Below are 19,060 nucleotides of genomic sequence, written 5' to 3'. Positions count from 1 at the left end.
TATTAAAGTCTTTGAATTTTGAGTGAACTGAAACTTTAACTGTTTGGATTATCTTAACTTTTCTTTTCATTTTCTTTAATTTAAATAAAGAATTAATGATCCTTAAAAATTAATAAAAAGCGTACAAAACAATGAAGCACTGACAAAGCCTAAAGACTAACAGCCAAAGAAGGATCTTTAAGCTTTGCCAATACTTGTTCAGAAGAGAAATTAGCGGTTGCAAACTGAGGCAAAATTGGTCTATGACATTTTAGACTGACTTATTAACGAGTGCCTTTAAGTCTCTTGCAAGATTCCGAAACGCTAGTTTCAAAATCAGCCTGAAACTGAATACAAGATAAGGTTAGTTAGTTTAAACAGGTCAGTAAGTCACACATTGTAAGAGGTTTTCTGTAGAAATCTTAACATTTGAAAAGGTTCCTTTTCATCTGATAACTCTGTATTTTGTAGATGGAGGCTTTGCAAAAATAGTTTTACAGAAGCCAAACAACCAAAATAAAGAAAAAATATATAAACATGAATACTTATGAAAACACGATGCCACCACTTGATTTATTATCTTGCATTTTCGGGATCTGCCTGATTAAAGGGCTATTTCACATGTGGCCCACATGTCATAAAACAAAGATCTACAGCTCCTATTGGTATAACACGAACACAGGCCTCACTCAGGCTTTAAAAGCTGCTATTTGAAAGACACACCAGCTCAATAAAATCCTTCTTTGATGGAACTTAATAAACCCTAATCAATTTCAATTCAATTCAATTCAAATTCAAAACTTTATTTCGGTCATTAGACCATAAAAGACACATATTAAGAACATTCCCATTATACATTTGTCTAACAGTTGATTTTAACACATGGTGGGGTATTTAGCACAACTACATGATCCATTCTGATTATACTGTTTAAGAAAGCTAAATAGCTACATAAATACAATGACATTTTTAAGAACATAAACTACCAGGTGGAATAAAACCAATTAAAATTAAAACCCTAATCAATAATCGTGGGATGCAGAAATATTGCACTAGTCAACAATGTAACTTCAGGAATGGGATATTACTGTGGGACTCTGGGTTTCTGCAATGATTTGCGCATTTAATGCCAACATTCAGGGTCTTTGTCCATTGATATGATCCACCACATCTTATAATCACGATTTAGACAGAAAAAGATGGATAGCAAGATTCTCAAAATGAGGGCATGTGTCTATTCTGCAGTGCATATTGCTCTTCCAAGAACATTCTCATTTAATGATTGAATACATAATTGGAAATAGAGGGCTGAGCATACATTACAGAACGGATATACCTACTGCCTATACTGAATAGTTTCCTGTGCTTCTGTGCTTCGTGGAGGCTCAGTGACGAAGTATTGTGGTGGCGAGGCACTCGGAGTCTCAGGAATCCGGTCTCGGTTCAGGAGGAGGAGCTTGCAACCAGCCGCCCCACGACGCAAGTTGAAAAGTGCTGATTACCTCCTGTGGCGTAGGCTGCAGTGCGGACCACACCTGGGCCAATGGCGGGCCTGTCCACGCCCGACAGAGACTAGAGGAGGCTAGTCTTGACCCCCCCCCCCTTGATTCTCTGACTTTAGGTGGCCAGGGTACAGGCTGTTCACCATCACCTCCTGAATAACTAATTTTCCCACCTGCCTGAGCAGCAGGCACAGGAAGGTCTTTGTCCTCGAGTGGAGGACAAGGTAATTACACATCAAAGGCAGTGAAAAACCTTTGAGGCTCTGGCCATATTGGGAGGGAGGAGGTGTGATCTCTTTCCTGCCCAAACCTTTTTCTTCATGGTACCATAATGGAGCTGGCTAACTTTGCTCTGTAGCCAGCCCATGTTTCTCTATGGACCACCAGTTACTTAAAGTAATCCTTGCTTTACAGGGTTACTGTAGGGATAAATATGTCTGAACATATATATTCACACCACCTTCAAAAAGAATGCACCCTGTCTCCTGGGCTATAGGAGGCCTAACTTACAGGTGAATCACTTACAATAAGGCAGTAATGATGGAACATCTACACTTCAAGATACAGACCAACCCTACCACCACCCTCTGAGATACCCTCATCTACCGATCCCCTGGACCCCACGGACCGTTCACCAACTCCATCATGGACATCATATCCCTGCATGCCATCGCATCCACCAACTACACCCTGCTGGGAGACCTCAACTTCCACATCAACAACCAACTGGACCTCCACACCATCGGACTCTGCCAAATCATGACTGAACCCACGCACTCAGTAGGGCACACCCTCGACCCCCTCTTCACAACAGGAAACTCCATCACCTTCATCCACACCTCTGAACTCCCATGGACTGAACACTGATGCGTCACTTCACCTTCAGAATACCCATCATCCACAGACATCAGCACCTGCTCCTACGAAGAAACTGGACCAGAATCACTGATAACCAGTTTATCTCTTCACTCAGTAACTCCACCCCAACCATTGCGGAAAACGACGACCCCAACATTGCAGCCCGAACCCTGCAGAGATGGATCTCCGACAGCGCCAACACCATAGCCCCCCTCAATAAAAACAACAACACCCACGCCAAGAAAGCCAGATGGTTCACCACCGAGCTTCAAGAGGCCAGACGCACCTGCCGCTGTCTCGAAAAGGCCTGGAGGAACACCAAATCCACAGAATGTCACAACTTCAGGGCTGCTACCAACAACCGCCACCAACTCATCAGAAAAACGAGGAAAAAAGTGATTGAAAACAGAATCTCCATACACGCACACAACAGCAAAGAACTCTTCAACATCATCAAGGAGTACGCCCAACCCACCACTGAGTTGGCCGACATCCCTCTCGCACAAGACCTCTGCGACAATCTTAGCACCTTCTTTCACCATAAAATCAAGAGCATCTATGACACCTTCGATGAGGCAACTAACACACGGACCCCCCCCCCAACTACCCGACAACCTGAAGCCAACGATTGACAACTGGATAGCCCTCACCACCAAAGACACACTAAAGAGGATGAAGTCAATCCACGCGGGGCCCCACAGACCCCTGCCCCCACCACATCTTCAACAGAGCCACCGACATAATCGCACCCATGCTCCGCCACACCATCAACCGCTCCCTGGCTACCGCCTCGTTCCCGACGACTGGAAACACGCCGAGTTACACCCCCTCCTGAAGAAACCTTTAGCTGACCCCAACGACCTCAAAAACTACGGACCCTTCTCCTTCCCTCCGTTCCCTGCAAAAGTTATTGAGAAAGCCATCAACATCCGGCTCCCCATATTCATCGAAGAGCACAACATCCTCAACTCCTCCCAATCCGGCTTCAGGCAAAAAGCATAGTACGGAAACCACCCTCCTTGATGTAATAGACGACATCTGCACCCTACTGGACAAAGAAGATACAGTAGCCCTCATCCTCCTCGACCTCTCAGCGGCATTTGACACAGTCTCCCACCGCACCCTAATACGCAGACTTCACCACGCAGGGATCAAGGACAAGGCCCTCGACTGGATCAGCTCCTTCCTCTCTGGCAGAACACAGCGGGTCAGACTCCCTCCTTGCCTCTCGGACCCCAAACCAATCACCTGCGGGGTCACTCAGGGGTCCTCCCTCCACCAGACGCTCTTCAACGTCTAGATGGCTCCGCTCGTCCCATCGTCAAAACCTATGGACTCAACATTGTTTCATACGCAGACGACACCCAACTCATCCTCTCCCTAGCCAACAAACCGAACACCGCCAGACCAAACTTTTGAGAAAGCATGGAAGCTGTCGCCAAATGGATGAAAAACAGCTGCCTACAACTAAACACCAACCAGATGGAAGAACTCATCATGTGCCCAAACCCCGATGCCTGGAACGACACCTGGTGGCCCCCCGCTCTCGGAAACCCGCCCGCCCCAACGGATGACGCACGCAACCTGGGAATCATCCTGGACTCCGAGCACAAAATGGACTGCCAGATCAACTCAGTCTCGTCCTTCTGCTTCCACACTCTCCGCCTCCTATGTAAGACCTTCAAATAGATCCCCCTTGAACACAGAAACACCGTCACTCACACCTTGGTCACCAGCAGACTCAACTACAGCCACACACTCTATGCCAGAATAAACAAAAACCTCACCCGCAAGCTACAGAACATCCAGAACACCACCACAAGACTGGTCCTCAACCTGCCAAAACATTGTCACATCTCCCAGCACCTGCGTACACTCCACTGGCTTCCCATCAAGGCAAGAGTCACCTTCAAGATGCTCACCCACGCACACAAGGCACTCCACGACACCAGACCAGCATACCTGAACAGCCAACTCAAATTCCACGCACCCCAAAGGATCCTACGATCATCCCAGCTCTCCTACGCCGTGGTCCCACGCACCAGAAAAACCAGATCGGGAGGCCGCTCCCTCTGGAACGCCCTTCCGCTCCACCTCAGACAGACATCATCATTTCCCATCTTCTTAAGAGGCCTCAAGACCTGGCTCTTCGATGGACTCCCTCCTTGATGGGCTGGAACCTGCAGCCCCCACCCCTGCGCCTTGAGAACCTTACGGGTGAGGAGTCAACATTAACATTGATTGATTGATTTGTAATAGTGACCCTGCGGCACGGAGTGTGTGCATTGTCTCTTTCAAGCAGAAAGGCTTATTGTGCAGACCTGCAGGCACACATTTACTTGGGTCGCACAGGGTGGCACAATACAGTGTTGCAGCCCCGGCGACCCATTTACCACCCTTGCCCTGGGTACCACTGGTAAAATATACCAGTGATTTATAAGGGGAATAAGTACCTTGCCAATTGGGTGTACCAATTCACATTATTTTTAGGGGAAAGAGCCCTGGCACGGCGGCCTGTTTAGCAGGTCCCAGTGCACTATCTGAGTCAAAAACCAGCACTTCACAGTTAAAATTGGGGCAAAAAGGGGGCATCTGCAAAGAAGCCCAGTTTTCAACATGTAGCATCAAATCGTTCTTTTCTTTGACTATAAATGTGATATGACGTGGCTTATCAATGAGAGTCAGTGTGTGCTGTGTTATGTATTCACTTGGTGACACAACACCATTTGAATAGTCGATTTATGGCTTTTTCTTTTAGGGAGTAAGTGCAGTTTGGCTTCCTTAACATATTATGAAGGCAAAATGGTACTGAATCATTGTCTATGCCCATTCATTTGTTTTACGTTGCTGTCATAGTAACAAGTCATTGGATGTACAGCTTTTATTGCTTACAAAATAGAGACATGTGCACCAATAGGAATTATTAAAGAAGCAACTCAAGTGCTAGTCTATTATCAAAAGTATCTGGGTCGGCGTGGCTATATTTTTCTGTGCATGCCTTTTATATTTACCATTTACAACACAAATGTCATCTTCTGACTCCCTTTAATAACACTGTTTTTGCTTCATTATGGGATTTTCGTTCGGGCCAACATCGCCCAGCAATTACCAGACAGTTTTTGTGGCCTACTGCCTTTGCAAAGCTTGTTTAAAATGGATGTCTGAAACGATGCTCTATTTCTGTAGAGAGTGAATGTAGTGTATATGGAAATATTAAAAAATGACAATGAATAATAATGCATGATAGATAGGAATGATAACACAGATGTTCAAAGACCAGTTTTCAATGAAAGAGGTAAACAAAGAAGCACTATACTTAACAATATCTGATACATAAGAAAACACATTATTACCATGTCCAGCTAAATACTTCTTCAAAAAATGTTCAAAATTGGGTGACTCTTGAGCCAGCCTGATCATGTGTTCGAAATGGTAGAACGAAGCCATAACATCTTTCGGATTTCTAGCTACATAGATAACCTGTAGAAAAATATGAAAGACAAGAACTGTTTAACACAGAACAAACAACACTTGCATGTTATTAAGGTTTTTGTTCTATATGCCAAATAAACCCCTTAAGCACTGAATTGTCTATGAGTGTAGGTTACTAAATGGCTTTTCCCTTATACTTCTACTGCCTACTCCCATTTAATTGCTGTTTAAGGTGTATTGTGCATGTCAACATCTCACCCTGAAGGTTATAGAATCACTATTAATTTTGGGGGGTTTAGGGTGGCAGGTTTTCTATTGCAATGCCAATGATACAGGTTGGGGCACATGTACTCATGTGTTGGACTAGATGAGTAATGCAGACAGAGAAACTGTCAATAAACGCATCTCAGTGGCAGAATCTGTTGGAAGACCTGGATCCAATTATACGGAGTGAATAGTATTACCTATGTCTGCAAGTGCAGTTTAATCAGTCTAGAATTATTTGCTATTTAGTAGATGCTTTGGTATGACAGGAAAGTCTAGCGACCATTGTGCTCCCTTAATAGTGTGGGACAACAGTCACTGGCAGCCCTGTTTTCCAATTGTGGTGCTAGCCAGCTCTTCAGAATTACTTGAAACTAGCAACTCAGTGTAGTAAGGGGAGATTAGGTCCAAACAATAGCTAAAAGCTAATTCAAAGATTATAAAAATTGAGATTGATCAAACAGAGAAACAATATGAATCTGGTAAATCGCTTTGATCTGCTTCCAAATACAAACTGTTTAAAACGATGCTGAAGAGCATTTTAAAGAAGGTAACAACTACTAAAATAACACAGTCTAATGAGGCAATACTTGGACCCTTCAATAGTAAATCAGAATCTTTGGCTGAGTGAATCATCTCCTAGTTGAAGACCTGTCTTGGGATAAAGTCATATTTAAGCACATTTGATGCCACAATAAAGTGAGAGCAAGAGAATAATTTAAGGCATGATTTTGAGTCTGTTAGTTCAGTACTCCGCTTGAAGTCCATTTAAAAGTCACAAATGGTGGGGGCGTGGCCAAGATGGCAGACATTTAAGACATACTCTAGTGAGCTCGGTTCTGGGCCAACTAAGAATCGTGTTTTAATCATGCAACCTGGTCCAGAATGAACCCATATTGTGTGGGGGACCCTTCCTGTGGCACCTCTGTACTAAAAGCCACAACAGCCCAAGTTCGAGAGTTTCAGTGTGGTGGGGACGTAGGCCGCGTGGCACCACCGTAGCCAGGGCTGAACTACCAAGGAGGCCTGCGTTTGTGGGCAGGAGACTGGTGAGAGAGAGCCTTGTGGCATGGTGGAACTAGAGGGAACTCAGTGTGGGCCTCTGTGCATTTGAGGACTCTGACCACCCACCACTGAGACCTCGTAGGGGAGTGGAATAACTTGCACGGTCGAGACTCAACTGTGACTTATCATCAATCACTGCCCGGCCTGAATTTCTTACGGGAAGACAAAGACCGTGATGTAAATGCACAAGTGCTATTGCTGTTTCTCCGCTCTGAACATGGGGCTTTTCTTTTCTTTGCACATCCTTGAAAAATCATGTCCTTTTATCTCATACTCAGTACAAGCGTCCTTCCCCAATGTAGGAAAATATTTAGAAACTCCTAGTGGTGATGTTGCACAATAAATTACATACTTCTTTATGTTTTTACTTTTCTCCCCTTTTTAGGTCTCGCTGGAGTTAGCATCCGAAGGATGCGTCCAGCTAGAGACGTATAGCTGCCCGTCTCGGGGGAATTAGGCACAGGAGGGTGTTACGAGCTTTGTGTGGATTTGGGTGCGCGAACGTCCAGCACGGCGCCGTGCACACTGTTTTCAACACGGGCACCCGCAGGGAGGGAAAGCACAGGGGGGGGGGGGCGGCCACCGGCAATGTGCCCCAACGCCCCCCTCTGCTACCACACCACCGGCCCCACTTACCGGTAGGCTGCCGGTCTGCTCTGGAGCTCCCGTTCTTAGGGGCTCCTGCGGCGGCATCTCCTCATGTAGGGGCTCCTGTATGATGGAGCGAGCCCCGCGCAGCTCCACCGGCTTCCCCTTCACCCGGGCCCCCTCCTGGGACCCGGGGCTTTCTGCAGCAACTCCGGTCTCCCTCCACCGCATGGGAGACCGGCAACGACAGCTAAAGTTTCCCCCAGGCAGGGGGAAGCGGAAACCTCGATCAGGCCCCGCCCACGTCTCCTCCGTATTTGCCTGTCTTCCTGCCTCGGCGGCCGCCAATGACTGCGCGGCCCGAGCAGGGAGGCGGGCACAGCGTCTCCCGTCCACAGTACAGCGAGGAAGGCTCTCGCTTAGAAACCGCCCGTGACCGGTGCAGCAGCCTTGGAAATTCAATAATCAGGAGCAGAGGAAGTGCCGGCGCGCAGCACGCAGATGACTCCTCTGCCGCCGTCTTCAGAGTGCAGTTCACCCTTAGGGTGGGGCTGGTGGTTCCCTGCATGCCACATGCGCATTGCAGCTCGCACAAGTGTGTGTGATTGGCCTGGCATCCGGTCCCAGAGACTGAGAGGATGAGACTGAGTTGCCGCCATAATTTAACTATTTCTAGCCCCTGGCCTGGGCCCTGTCGTTTGCCGCCAGCAGCAGGTGAGTTTGTCCGTCCATTACTCGGCAATGAATCATCTTGGGCACTGGGACTGGGCGGGCATCGCGACCGGGCCGGGATTAAATTTAAAACAATGCTAAAGGTATAGGCCCTGTTCTAATCTGCAGCGTGGACTTGATTGTGAGGAGAACAGAGCGAGGACGAGGTCAGGTGGCTTGAGTTGCGCACCATCGCAGCAATAAATCAAAAATGTTAATCGTGATGATTGTCACCGTCAGGGACGGTGACACTCATCATGATTAAAATGTTTGATTTGGTGCACGCAGTGAAACTGCATGTTGCGGGCGGCCGGGCCGCGATTAAAGCAGAAGTTTAGAATGAAGGTAATGCAGACTGCTTCGAACTGGTACTCTCCACTGTGGCCCTGACGCATTTCAAGGAGGTAGATCTTTATTGTTTTAAAGAAGGCTTTCTTTGTTATACTAGAAAGCTCTTCAAACTAGTGCCAACCCTGCTTTCTGTAGATGTTCCCAGTGTACCGCCAGGTCCCACGTGGAAACACTGTTGGTTGGGGAGGAGACGTGTCCGGTGGGCCCAGACTGTGGCAAGATGTACAATTTCCCACACGCCAGTTGGGCCGTAAGGCACCCAGGAATTCCTTGCTGTTCTGTAGCATGTCATCATGCTGCCTGGCTTAGAGTTAAAGGAGGAGGCTGGTGTTCTGGAACCTATCACCTGCTCACCTCCTCCTGACCTCGCCTGTGCTGTTGCTGTGCCCTGCCCATGAAGAGCCTAACTTGTGCCCGGAGTCACCACTACAGGATAAGTGAGTCTCATCATGGTGAGAGAAAGTGGCACTGGCTAAGGCAGTGCAGCACGGCTCGCTCGCTGACTCTCAAGAAGAGAGACTAACGATGTCCTCGGTGCCACGCCAGCAGCTCCTCTAAGTGGATAATTCCATCAAGGTTCTTAGTAAGTCACATTTTAATATAATAATTTACTGCTGCTGACAGTTAAAATGTTTATTACGTGAATGAGGAGGGGGCTCCAGCACAGTATAGCGCCATGCTGCAAATATGCACAATAAAGTTGTTTGTCTGTGCTGTAAATGCAGGGCCATCTAATGCAGTAGTTTTGTCTAATTAAAATTGTAGTTTTTCTGATTTATTAGTTTAAAGGATGTAATATCCCTGCTTCACAGTACGAAGCAGCAGGCTTTAATTTTGCAGCACTAAGAGACTTGCTAAGTGAAAGTCACAGATAAGTCCTGCGATTAATGTTCCCACTGGAGAGAGGTCACAGTTTTCTCTACTGGCAGTTTTCACTCTTACCATAAGTAGTGCAGAGGGTTAATATGCCTCATATAAAAAAAAGTCTGCCACCATTACAGAACTGGATTGTATGTCAATAGCTCAGTGGTTTCTGCTTTTGTGACAGAGATCCCTTTGTTACTTGTGGTTCAGTCGCACCTGGAGCTGAGGTTGGGTGGAGGGTGCTGATTATTTAAAAATTAAATAATAGCTTTAAAAGCACCTGCTGCAGAGTTCGACTTTCTTGTTGCACAAATGAGGTTGATATCAGATTTTTGTCTGTTTCCATGGACTTCATTGCATCATTTTGGTTGCAAGAAAGAGTCACTTTAAGTATCACACATTTAGTCACTGAATGTCTCTCATAGGTTGTACACTAGAGGGCAGCCCCGTTCACCACTGACGTTTGGGCAAGTGGGCAGGCCAAGAGGTGCACACTCAGTGGCACATAATTATATGCCACACAATTACACTATACTGAATACAACATACACTCACACAATACCACTCAGTGCCACGTAATTATATGCTACATAATTACACTGCGCTCAACGCAACATACACTCCAAATACCACTCAATGCCACATCATTACACACCACATAATTACACTCTACTGAATGCAGCACACACTCCACACAATACCACTCAATGCCACATAATTATATGCTACATAATTACAATGCAACATACACTCCAAACAATACCACTCAGTGCCACATAATTACACGCCACACAATTACTTTACTGAATACAACATTCACTCCTCATAATACCACTCAGTGCCACATAATTATATGCTAAATAATTACTGCGCTCACGCAACATACACTCCAAATATCACTCAGTGCCATATAATTACACGCCACATAATTACACTGCACTTATTGCAACATACACTCCAAATACCACTTAGTGCCACATAATTACATGCTAAATAATTACACTGCACTCAATGCAACATACACTCCAAATACCACTCAATGCCACATAATTACACTGCACTCAATGCAACATACACTCCAAATACCACTCAGTGCCATATAATTACAAGCCACATAATTACACTGTACTCAATGCAACACACACTCCACACAATACCACTCAGTGCCACATAATTATATGTTACATAATTACACTGCACTCGATGCAACATACACTCCAAATACCACTCAGTGCCACATAATTACACGCCACATAATTACACTCTACTAAATACAACATACACTCCAGACAATACCACTCAGTGCCACATAATTATATGCTACATAATTACACTGCGCTCACTGCAACATACACTCCAAATACTACTCAGTGCACATAATTACACTACACATAATTACACTGCACTCAATGCAACATACACTCCAAATACCACTCAGTGCCACATAATTACACGCCGCATAATTACACTGCACTCAATGCAACATACACTCCAAATACCACTCAGTGCCACACAGTTACACGCCACATAATTACACTGCACTCAATGCAACATACACTCCGAATACAACTCAGTGCCACATAATTACACGCCACATAATTACACTGCACTCAATGCTACATACACTCCAAATACCACTCAGTTCCACATAATTACACGCCACATAATTACACTGCACTCAATGCTACATACACTCCAAATACCACTCAGTGCCACATAATTACACGCCACATAATTGCACTGCACTCAATGCAACATACACTCCAAATACCACTCAGTGCCACATAATTACACACCACATAATTACACTGCACGCAATGCAACATACACTCCAAATATCACTCAGTGCCACATAATTACACGCCGCATAATTACGCTGCACTCAATGCAACAATACACTCCAAATAGCACTCAGTGCCACCTAATTACACGCCACATAATTACACTGCTCTCAATGCAACATACACTCCAAATACCACTCAATGCCACATAATTACACTGCACTCAATGCAACATACACTCCAAATACCACTCAGTGCCATATAATTACAAGCCACATAATTACACTGTACTCAATGCAACACACACTCCACACAATACCACTCAGTGCCACATAATTATATGTTACATAATTACACTGCACTCAATGCAACATACACTCCAAATACCACTCAGTGCCACATAATTACACGCCACATAATTACACTCTACTAAATACAACATACACTCCAGACAATACCACTCAGTGCCACATAATTATATGCTACATAATTACACTGCGCTCACTGCAACATACACTCCAAATACTACTCAGTGCACATAATTACACTACACATAATTACACTGCACTCAATGCAACATACACTCCAAATACCACTCAGTGCCACACAGTTACACGCCACATAATTACACTGCACTCAATGCAACATACACTCCGAATACAACTCAGTGCCACATAATTACACGCCACATAATTACACTGCACTCAATGCTACATACACTCCAAATACCACTCAGTGCCACATAATTACACGCCACATAATTACACTGCACTCAATGCTACATACACTCCAAATACCACTCAGTGCCACATAATTACACGCCACATAATTGCACTGCACTCAATGCAACATACACTCCAAATACCACTCAGTGCCACATAATTACACACCACATAATTACACTGCACGCAATGCAACATACACTCCAAATATCACTCAGTGCCACATAATTACACGCCGCATAATTACGCTGCACTCAATGCAACAATACACTCCAAATAGCACTCAGTGCCACACCATTACACGCCACATAATTACACTGCACTCAATGCAACATACACTCCAAATACAACTCAGTGCCACATAATTACACGCCACATAATTACACTGCACTCAATGCTACATACACTCCAAATACCACTCAGTGCCACATATTTACACGCCACATAATTACACTGCACTCAATGCAACATACACTCCAAATACAACTCAGTGCCACATAATTACACGCCACATAATTACACTGCACTCAATGCAACATACACTCCAAATACCACTCAGTGCTACATAATTACACGCCCCATAATTACACTCTACTGAATGCAACACACACACTCCACACAATACCACTCAGTGCCACATAATTATATCTATCTATCGCCCTCACTCTATCAATCTATCAATCTATCTATCTATCTATCTATCTATCTATCTATCTATCTATCTATCTATCACCCTCACTCTATTTATCTATCGCCCCCACTCTATCCATCGCTCCCACTCTATCGCCCTTTCTCTATCTATCGATCGCCCTCACTCTATATATCACATCACCACAACATCACTCAGCACCACCACAGCATCACTCAGGGGCACCACAACATCACTCAGCACCACCACAGCATCAATCTGTGCAACCATTCAACAACAACTAGTTCAAATATGTTCTCTCAATGTTTCAAGCTTTATTATAAATGTCACAAAAAAGATGTTAATATTTCACATCTATTCTTGGATTTTCATCACAATAAAATACACTAAACATAATCTCCACAAAAGTTATTTACAAAACTTTAAGCTATTGCCATTATAAATTACAATAGCTTTTATTTAAGTATTAATTATTAAAAAATAAATAAAAGCCATTTATTTGTAATATCAATACATGTAAGTCACGTAAATAAAACAGATATTGCATTACAAATGCTATAGGTGTCACATTTGCGAAAGCTATACCTATTAGCATTGTAAATGACAAAGCTATTAATTTCGCTATTTTCAAAACCAACACATAAATACAAAATTTGTCATTTACAATACCAACAGCTCAAACTTTTCTAATGCAAGACCTATTGCATTGCAAATGCTTGTTCATTTTATATAGCTCCACCACGCAAATGTCCTCTTCCACTTTACTTTTTTTCTCTTTAGTTATCTATTTGCTAATTCTATGGTGTTCTCCATAGCATTTCTCGTGCAAATTATATGACTCAGACTAGGGACCTGTAATACCTATAACTTTTATTAACTCTTTTTACTCCACATATGCAACATAATCTGATCTAGTAGAACTTACAGACAGACTCAAACAAAGTCTCAAGGATGCAGCAAGCTTATCGATGGATTCTCATCCAGCCTGGCCACAGGTATAGAACTTGGGACACTAAAACACCAATATTACCTCTTCCCTTCTTTTTCCTCACAACCTGTATATGCTAAACCTTCAGTCGCCTAAATCCCAAGGCGTGTAGTAAAATAGCTTTTTGTATTCGGACTTTCTTCTCCAAAATCAACAGGGTTCTTTGGATCACTTCCTTTGCCACACCCACTTAGTTTCCTTGCACTTTCATACTTGTCAACAGCATTGATCACTTTCCTTTTTTACACTTTACTCAGCTGCAGTGTTGTCTCTCATGATGTCTCCTGCAGCGACATTCTCTTCTGTGGTACAACACTATTCTCATGGTGTGATGTGAGGAGTTTTCTTGCCTACAGCAATAATGCCTCCTCACACCTGTTCTGTTTACTGTAAACACAGTACAGCCACAAGAGGCATGTATGGTCCTTCACCACTCAGTCCTTGTAGAGAGAAAGAGCAACCGGAAGCGTTGAGGTGAAAATGTAGAATGTATTAAGTAAGACACAAGAGAAACACCAAAACAAATCTCAATAACCATTAGGCCCAATACCAACTGACTTTTTACGCAGCATTACATTCTAATATAGAAGATCTAGGTGACAGAGAAAACACTCCACAATGGAACTACAATGGAACACAAAAATGAGCAAATTTCATTAGATGCTTATGAAACAATGCAGATAAATAGCTTTTAAAAATTGGAGCAGTCAGAGAGTATCAAAGTACTATTAAGACATTAACTAATATAAGGAATTTAAAATAGGTCCTTAGTTTTTAATTAAAACCTGAATATTTGGAAATCTAGCATAGACTATCTCAATGTTACATCCAATGTGCGTCCACCCATACTAATACACCCCCTTTGGCTCTGCCATAGCTCTGGTACAATAAAAGTAGAATATCCATCTTATTCATGAGTATTTGTTTCCCAGATTTCATGTAATGAAATAATGTTGTATGTTTTAATAAAATTCTCCCAATAATCATCTTTTGCTTAGTAAAAATACAAGCATTTTAAGTCATTTGCAAACGCCCTCCGTAGTATCACGATGTATAGGCTCTTCTGTTGGGACAAGTAATAGATAATTAATACTTCCACACTCTCAACACAACTACAATTAGTAGTCATCCACATGATTATCTTTCCTAAATCAACCATTGTCTCTAATTAATCCAAAAAGAGAAATGTATTATGTGTGGGGGCTGATGTGATTTGAACAGGTTGACTAGATGAAACATTACAAGTCCTTGGCTTTGTTTGTGCTTCCCACAGATTCCCGAGGGCTTATTTGTGAGAGGCTTGCACCGCCGGAGCGTCACTTTTTTTTATGCTCCGGCAGAGCAAGCCTGACAAGCATATCTATGAGGCCACGCAAAGCCACTTTACGTGGCCTCATAGTTATGGAGTAAGATAAGGCAGAGCAAGTCACTCCGCTGCCTTACTCTGCACCAGGGAGGTGTTCCATGGGCGTTCAGCTGTTTTTTCCCACGCAACACCCATGGATTTTGATGCTGCCCCAAATGTACTTAATCACGTAAACCTGGGGCAGCACAAAAACCTTATGCCTCCCCAGACCAGGCGTAACGGGGAGAAATATTTTTATTTCTCCTAATTTTTTCCTCTTTCCATGTGTGCTGCATTCCGCAGCAGACATAGAAAGAGGTAAACGCCTCTCAGAATTGTTTTTGTGCAGGAAGGTGCCCCTAGTGCAAGAGTGCATGCATTGACAATAGGCAGCAAATTGTGCACCACCTCAGGAGGAAAGGACAGGAATGCACCGTATTTCATAAATACGGCCCATTCCTGTCCTTTCACATTGATGTTGGAGAGAAAATACAGTGGTGGATGAAGGAAGGATATAATGAATGAATGGAGAGGTGGACAGGTCGCAAAAAGGAAGGAGAGATGACAGAAACAATGTACAGTAGAAAAAAGTCCAAAACATTTCAGTATGGACTGAAAGAAAAAAGGATAGAGAAAAGGAAGGATGGTTGGCAAAATGAAAGATGCATCAACAGAAAAAAAGTGCATAAAGGAATGTATGAAGGAAAAAAGTTACAAGGAAAAATAAAGAAGGATGGAGAGAAGGAAGGGTAAAAAACTGAAAGATAGATGGAGAGAAGGAAGGGCAAAAAACTGAAAGAAGGATGGAGAGAAGGAAGAGCAAAAAACTGAAACAAGCATTCGAAATGCAATAGGTCTCGCATTAGAAAAGTTGGAGCTATTGGTCTTGTAAATGAAAAATATTGTATTTATTTGTTGGTTTTTAAAATAGCTACATTGATAGCTTTGTCATTTACAACGCCAATAGTTATAACTTTTGCGAATGTGACACCTATAGCATTTGGAATGCAAAATGTTTTGTATGTACGTTACTTAGATGGCAGCTCTGGTCGTTAGGCCACATCTCTAGAGAGCAGGAGAGTGCAGCAGGGGAGAGAAGCACAGCAATGCAATAGGTCTCGCATTAGGAAATTTTGAGCGATTGGTATTGTAAAGGACACATTTTTTATTTATGTGCTTGTTTTGAAAGTAGCAAAATTAATAGCTTTGTTATTTACAATGCCAATAGTTTTATGTTTCGCAAATGTGACACCTATTGTAACACAATATGTGTTGTAGCACTGAGTGGTTTGAGGGTGAGGTGTGTGAGGGTGAGGGGTGTGAGGGTGAGGGGTGTGAGGGTGAGGGTGTGTGAGGGTGTGTGAGGGTGAGGGTGAGTGAGGGGGTGTGAGGGTGAGGGTGTGTGAGGGTGTGTGAGGGTGAGGGTGACAGTGTGTGACGGTGTAGGAGGGTGAGGGTGAGTGAGGGTGTGTGAGGGGGTGGGGTGTGGGTTAGGGGGTGTGAGGGTGAGGGTGTGAGGTTGACTGAGGGTGTGTGAGGGTGAGGGGATGAGGGTAAGGGTGTGTGAGGGTGAGGGGGTGATGGTGAGAGGGTGCGAGGGTGAGGGGGGGTGAGGGTGTGTGAGGGTGAGGGTGTGAGGCGGAGTGAGGGTGAGAGGGTTGTGAGGGGGTGAGGGCGTGAGGGGAGCGAGGGTGTGTGAGGGTGAGGGGGTGTGAGGGTGAGGTGGTGTGAGTGTGTGAGGGTGTGGGGGTGTGAGGGGGTGAGGGTGAGAGGGTTGTGAGGGTGAGGGGGCTGTTGTGTGTGTGTGTTGGTGTGTGTGTGTGTGTGTATATTTGCTATTGTGGAGTTTTAGTTCTATTTTTTTGGGTGTGTGTGTTGTGGATGTGTGTGTGTTTTTATATAAATGTGTGTTGTTTTTCTTTTGTGTGTGTGTTGTGTGTGTGTGTATTAAATGAAAATGGCAGATGTGCTAATGTTCCCTAACGTTACTTACGTTTGTTAGTGTAGCGGTCTAGTGTTTTTTTGTGTTTATGTTCTTTTTTTGATTGACGTGTTTCACAGCCAATGAGATTGGTACGTTGTGTTACGTAGCGTCCTAATTGGAGCGCATAACTTTGGAAATCCTCTGATTGTCGACCGCGCCGTTCTTGGAAGGCGTGCCGGGTTTGCTGTCTGTTTGCTGCGTCGCCTGACAGGTAATTTTTTTTTTTTTAATATTGTTTTGTGTTTTGGTATGTATTTGTTGACTTGTATATTTTTTTCTAGTTTAGTGTTTGTTTCGGTAAAAAAAAAGTCTTTTTTAAAGTAAATTGTTTATTAGTTGACGGTGTCTCTGCTGCGTATGAACGCAATGTATAGCTTTTGGATGTTCATATTATTTATATTTTTGTTGTATTGTGAACTATTCGATTGAATATATTGGCAAAGGTTATTATTTTGTCGTAATAGTGCAACATGTTGCATAAGTGCGTGACTTACCTTTTATAGTGGGAACGTTTTTTTTTTTTTTTTAGCAATTTGTATTTGTAACTGCCGTATTTGTTCGGGTAGTATTGTGTTCAAATTTGCAAATTTTGTTTATTTTTTCTGCAGCATAAATTTTGAGGGCGTAAAAACATTTAGAGAAGTGATTATTTGTTTGTTATTATAAGTGATTCCCATTAGTGTTCTGTTTGTTTTGTGAGTCTGTAACATTTTATGTATTTTGCGCCACCATCGGTCAGAATAGTGTTGTTTTTGTTCAGCTATGAGTATGTTCTACACTTAGCAAAGTTTTAATTTTGTAAAGCGCCACCATTAAGATTGGTGGAGATAGAACATGGGTGTTTTGCTTTTTTTTGGGTGCCCACTTCTTCTAAACGATCACAACTTTCCTCCCTCTTTCCGACCATAAAAACCTTTTTCATAGTACTTGTTGCCTCATCTGCTTTTCTTCCTGCCCATGTCTATAGCAAACATACATGTTTCGAAGCGGATGCCTGACAGTCGTATGCTGGACCCCAAACTGTGGTGTGTGGGCGGCTGTGGTGTATGGGCGGCTGTGGTGTGTGGGTGGCGGTGGTTTGTGGCCATGTGAAAGAGAGTGTGCGTGGGCGTGTGAGAGAGAGTGTGCGTGGGCGTTTGAGAGAGAGTGTGCGTGGGCGTGAGAGAGAGTGTGCGAGGGCGTGTGAGAGAGAGTGTGTGTGCGGGTGAGAGAGAGTGCGTGTGCGTGTGTGGGTGAGAGAGAGTGCGCGTGCGTGGGTGTGTGAGGGTGCGTGTGTCTGTGTTGGTGGGTGAGAGTGGTGTGTGGGTGGTTGAGAGTGCGTGAGTGGGTGGGTGTGTGTGTGTGTGTGTGAGCGTGTGGAAGTTGGTGTGTATGTTTTTGTATGCTAAGACTTTTTTTTTTTAAATCTGCAAATAAACATATTCTTTGCCTGTCCTGAAGATTAGAATTGGTTATTTTTTATTTAGTGCCCTCGACTAGATCTGCTGCAGTAATTTTCCCTATCAGATGATTGTTACATGTATGTGTTTGAGTTTCCCTCAATTTTCTTGCATTTGTGCTCAGCGACGTTTGTTATTTATCCTCGTACTTTATTTGTTTTTTGATCAGAAAGAAGATATGTGTTGCATTAGGTGAACTAAAGGAAGAGACATATATATTGCATTCTCTGCATTAGAGCTGGTCTGTGTGGGTGGGTGAGAGTGGTGCGTGGTTGGTTGAGAGTGCGTGAGTGGGTGGGTGAGTGTGTGTGTGTGTGTGTGTGTGTGTGTGTGTGAGCGTGTGGAAGTTGGTGTGTATGTTTTTGTATGCTATGACATTTTTTTATAAAAATCTGCAAATGAACATATTCTTCGCCTGTCCTTAAGTTTAGAATCGGTTATTTTTTATCTTGTGCCCTCGACTAGATCTGCTGCAGTAATTTTCCCTATCAGATGATTTTTACATGTATGTGTTTGAGTTTCCCTCAATTTTCTTGCA

At 43.7% G+C, this 19,060-nt stretch overlaps 1 protein-coding gene across 2 annotated transcripts in view; it reads right to left on the bottom strand.

Annotated features, from left to right (window-relative positions):
- Positions 1 to 19,060, bottom strand: part of LOC147707959 (amine sulfotransferase-like) — a 323,007-nt gene that overhangs the window by 230,104 nt on the left and 73,843 nt on the right. For both annotated transcript variants that reach the window (XM_086926762.1, XM_086926763.1), the window contains exon 4: positions 5,693 to 5,819. In XM_086926762.1, the coding sequence (XP_086782888.1) occupies positions 5,693 to 5,819 (127 nt within the window). The remainder of the gene's footprint in view (positions 1 to 5,692; positions 5,820 to 19,060) is intronic.

This window comes from Lissotriton vulgaris, chromosome 6, assembly GCF_964263255.1.
Source record: "Lissotriton vulgaris chromosome 6, aLisVul1.2, whole genome shotgun sequence".
NCBI lineage: Eukaryota > Metazoa > Chordata > Amphibia > Caudata > Salamandridae > Lissotriton > Lissotriton vulgaris.
Note: the sequence above shows the minus strand (reverse complement) of the source record. Positions and strands in the feature narration are given on the sequence as shown.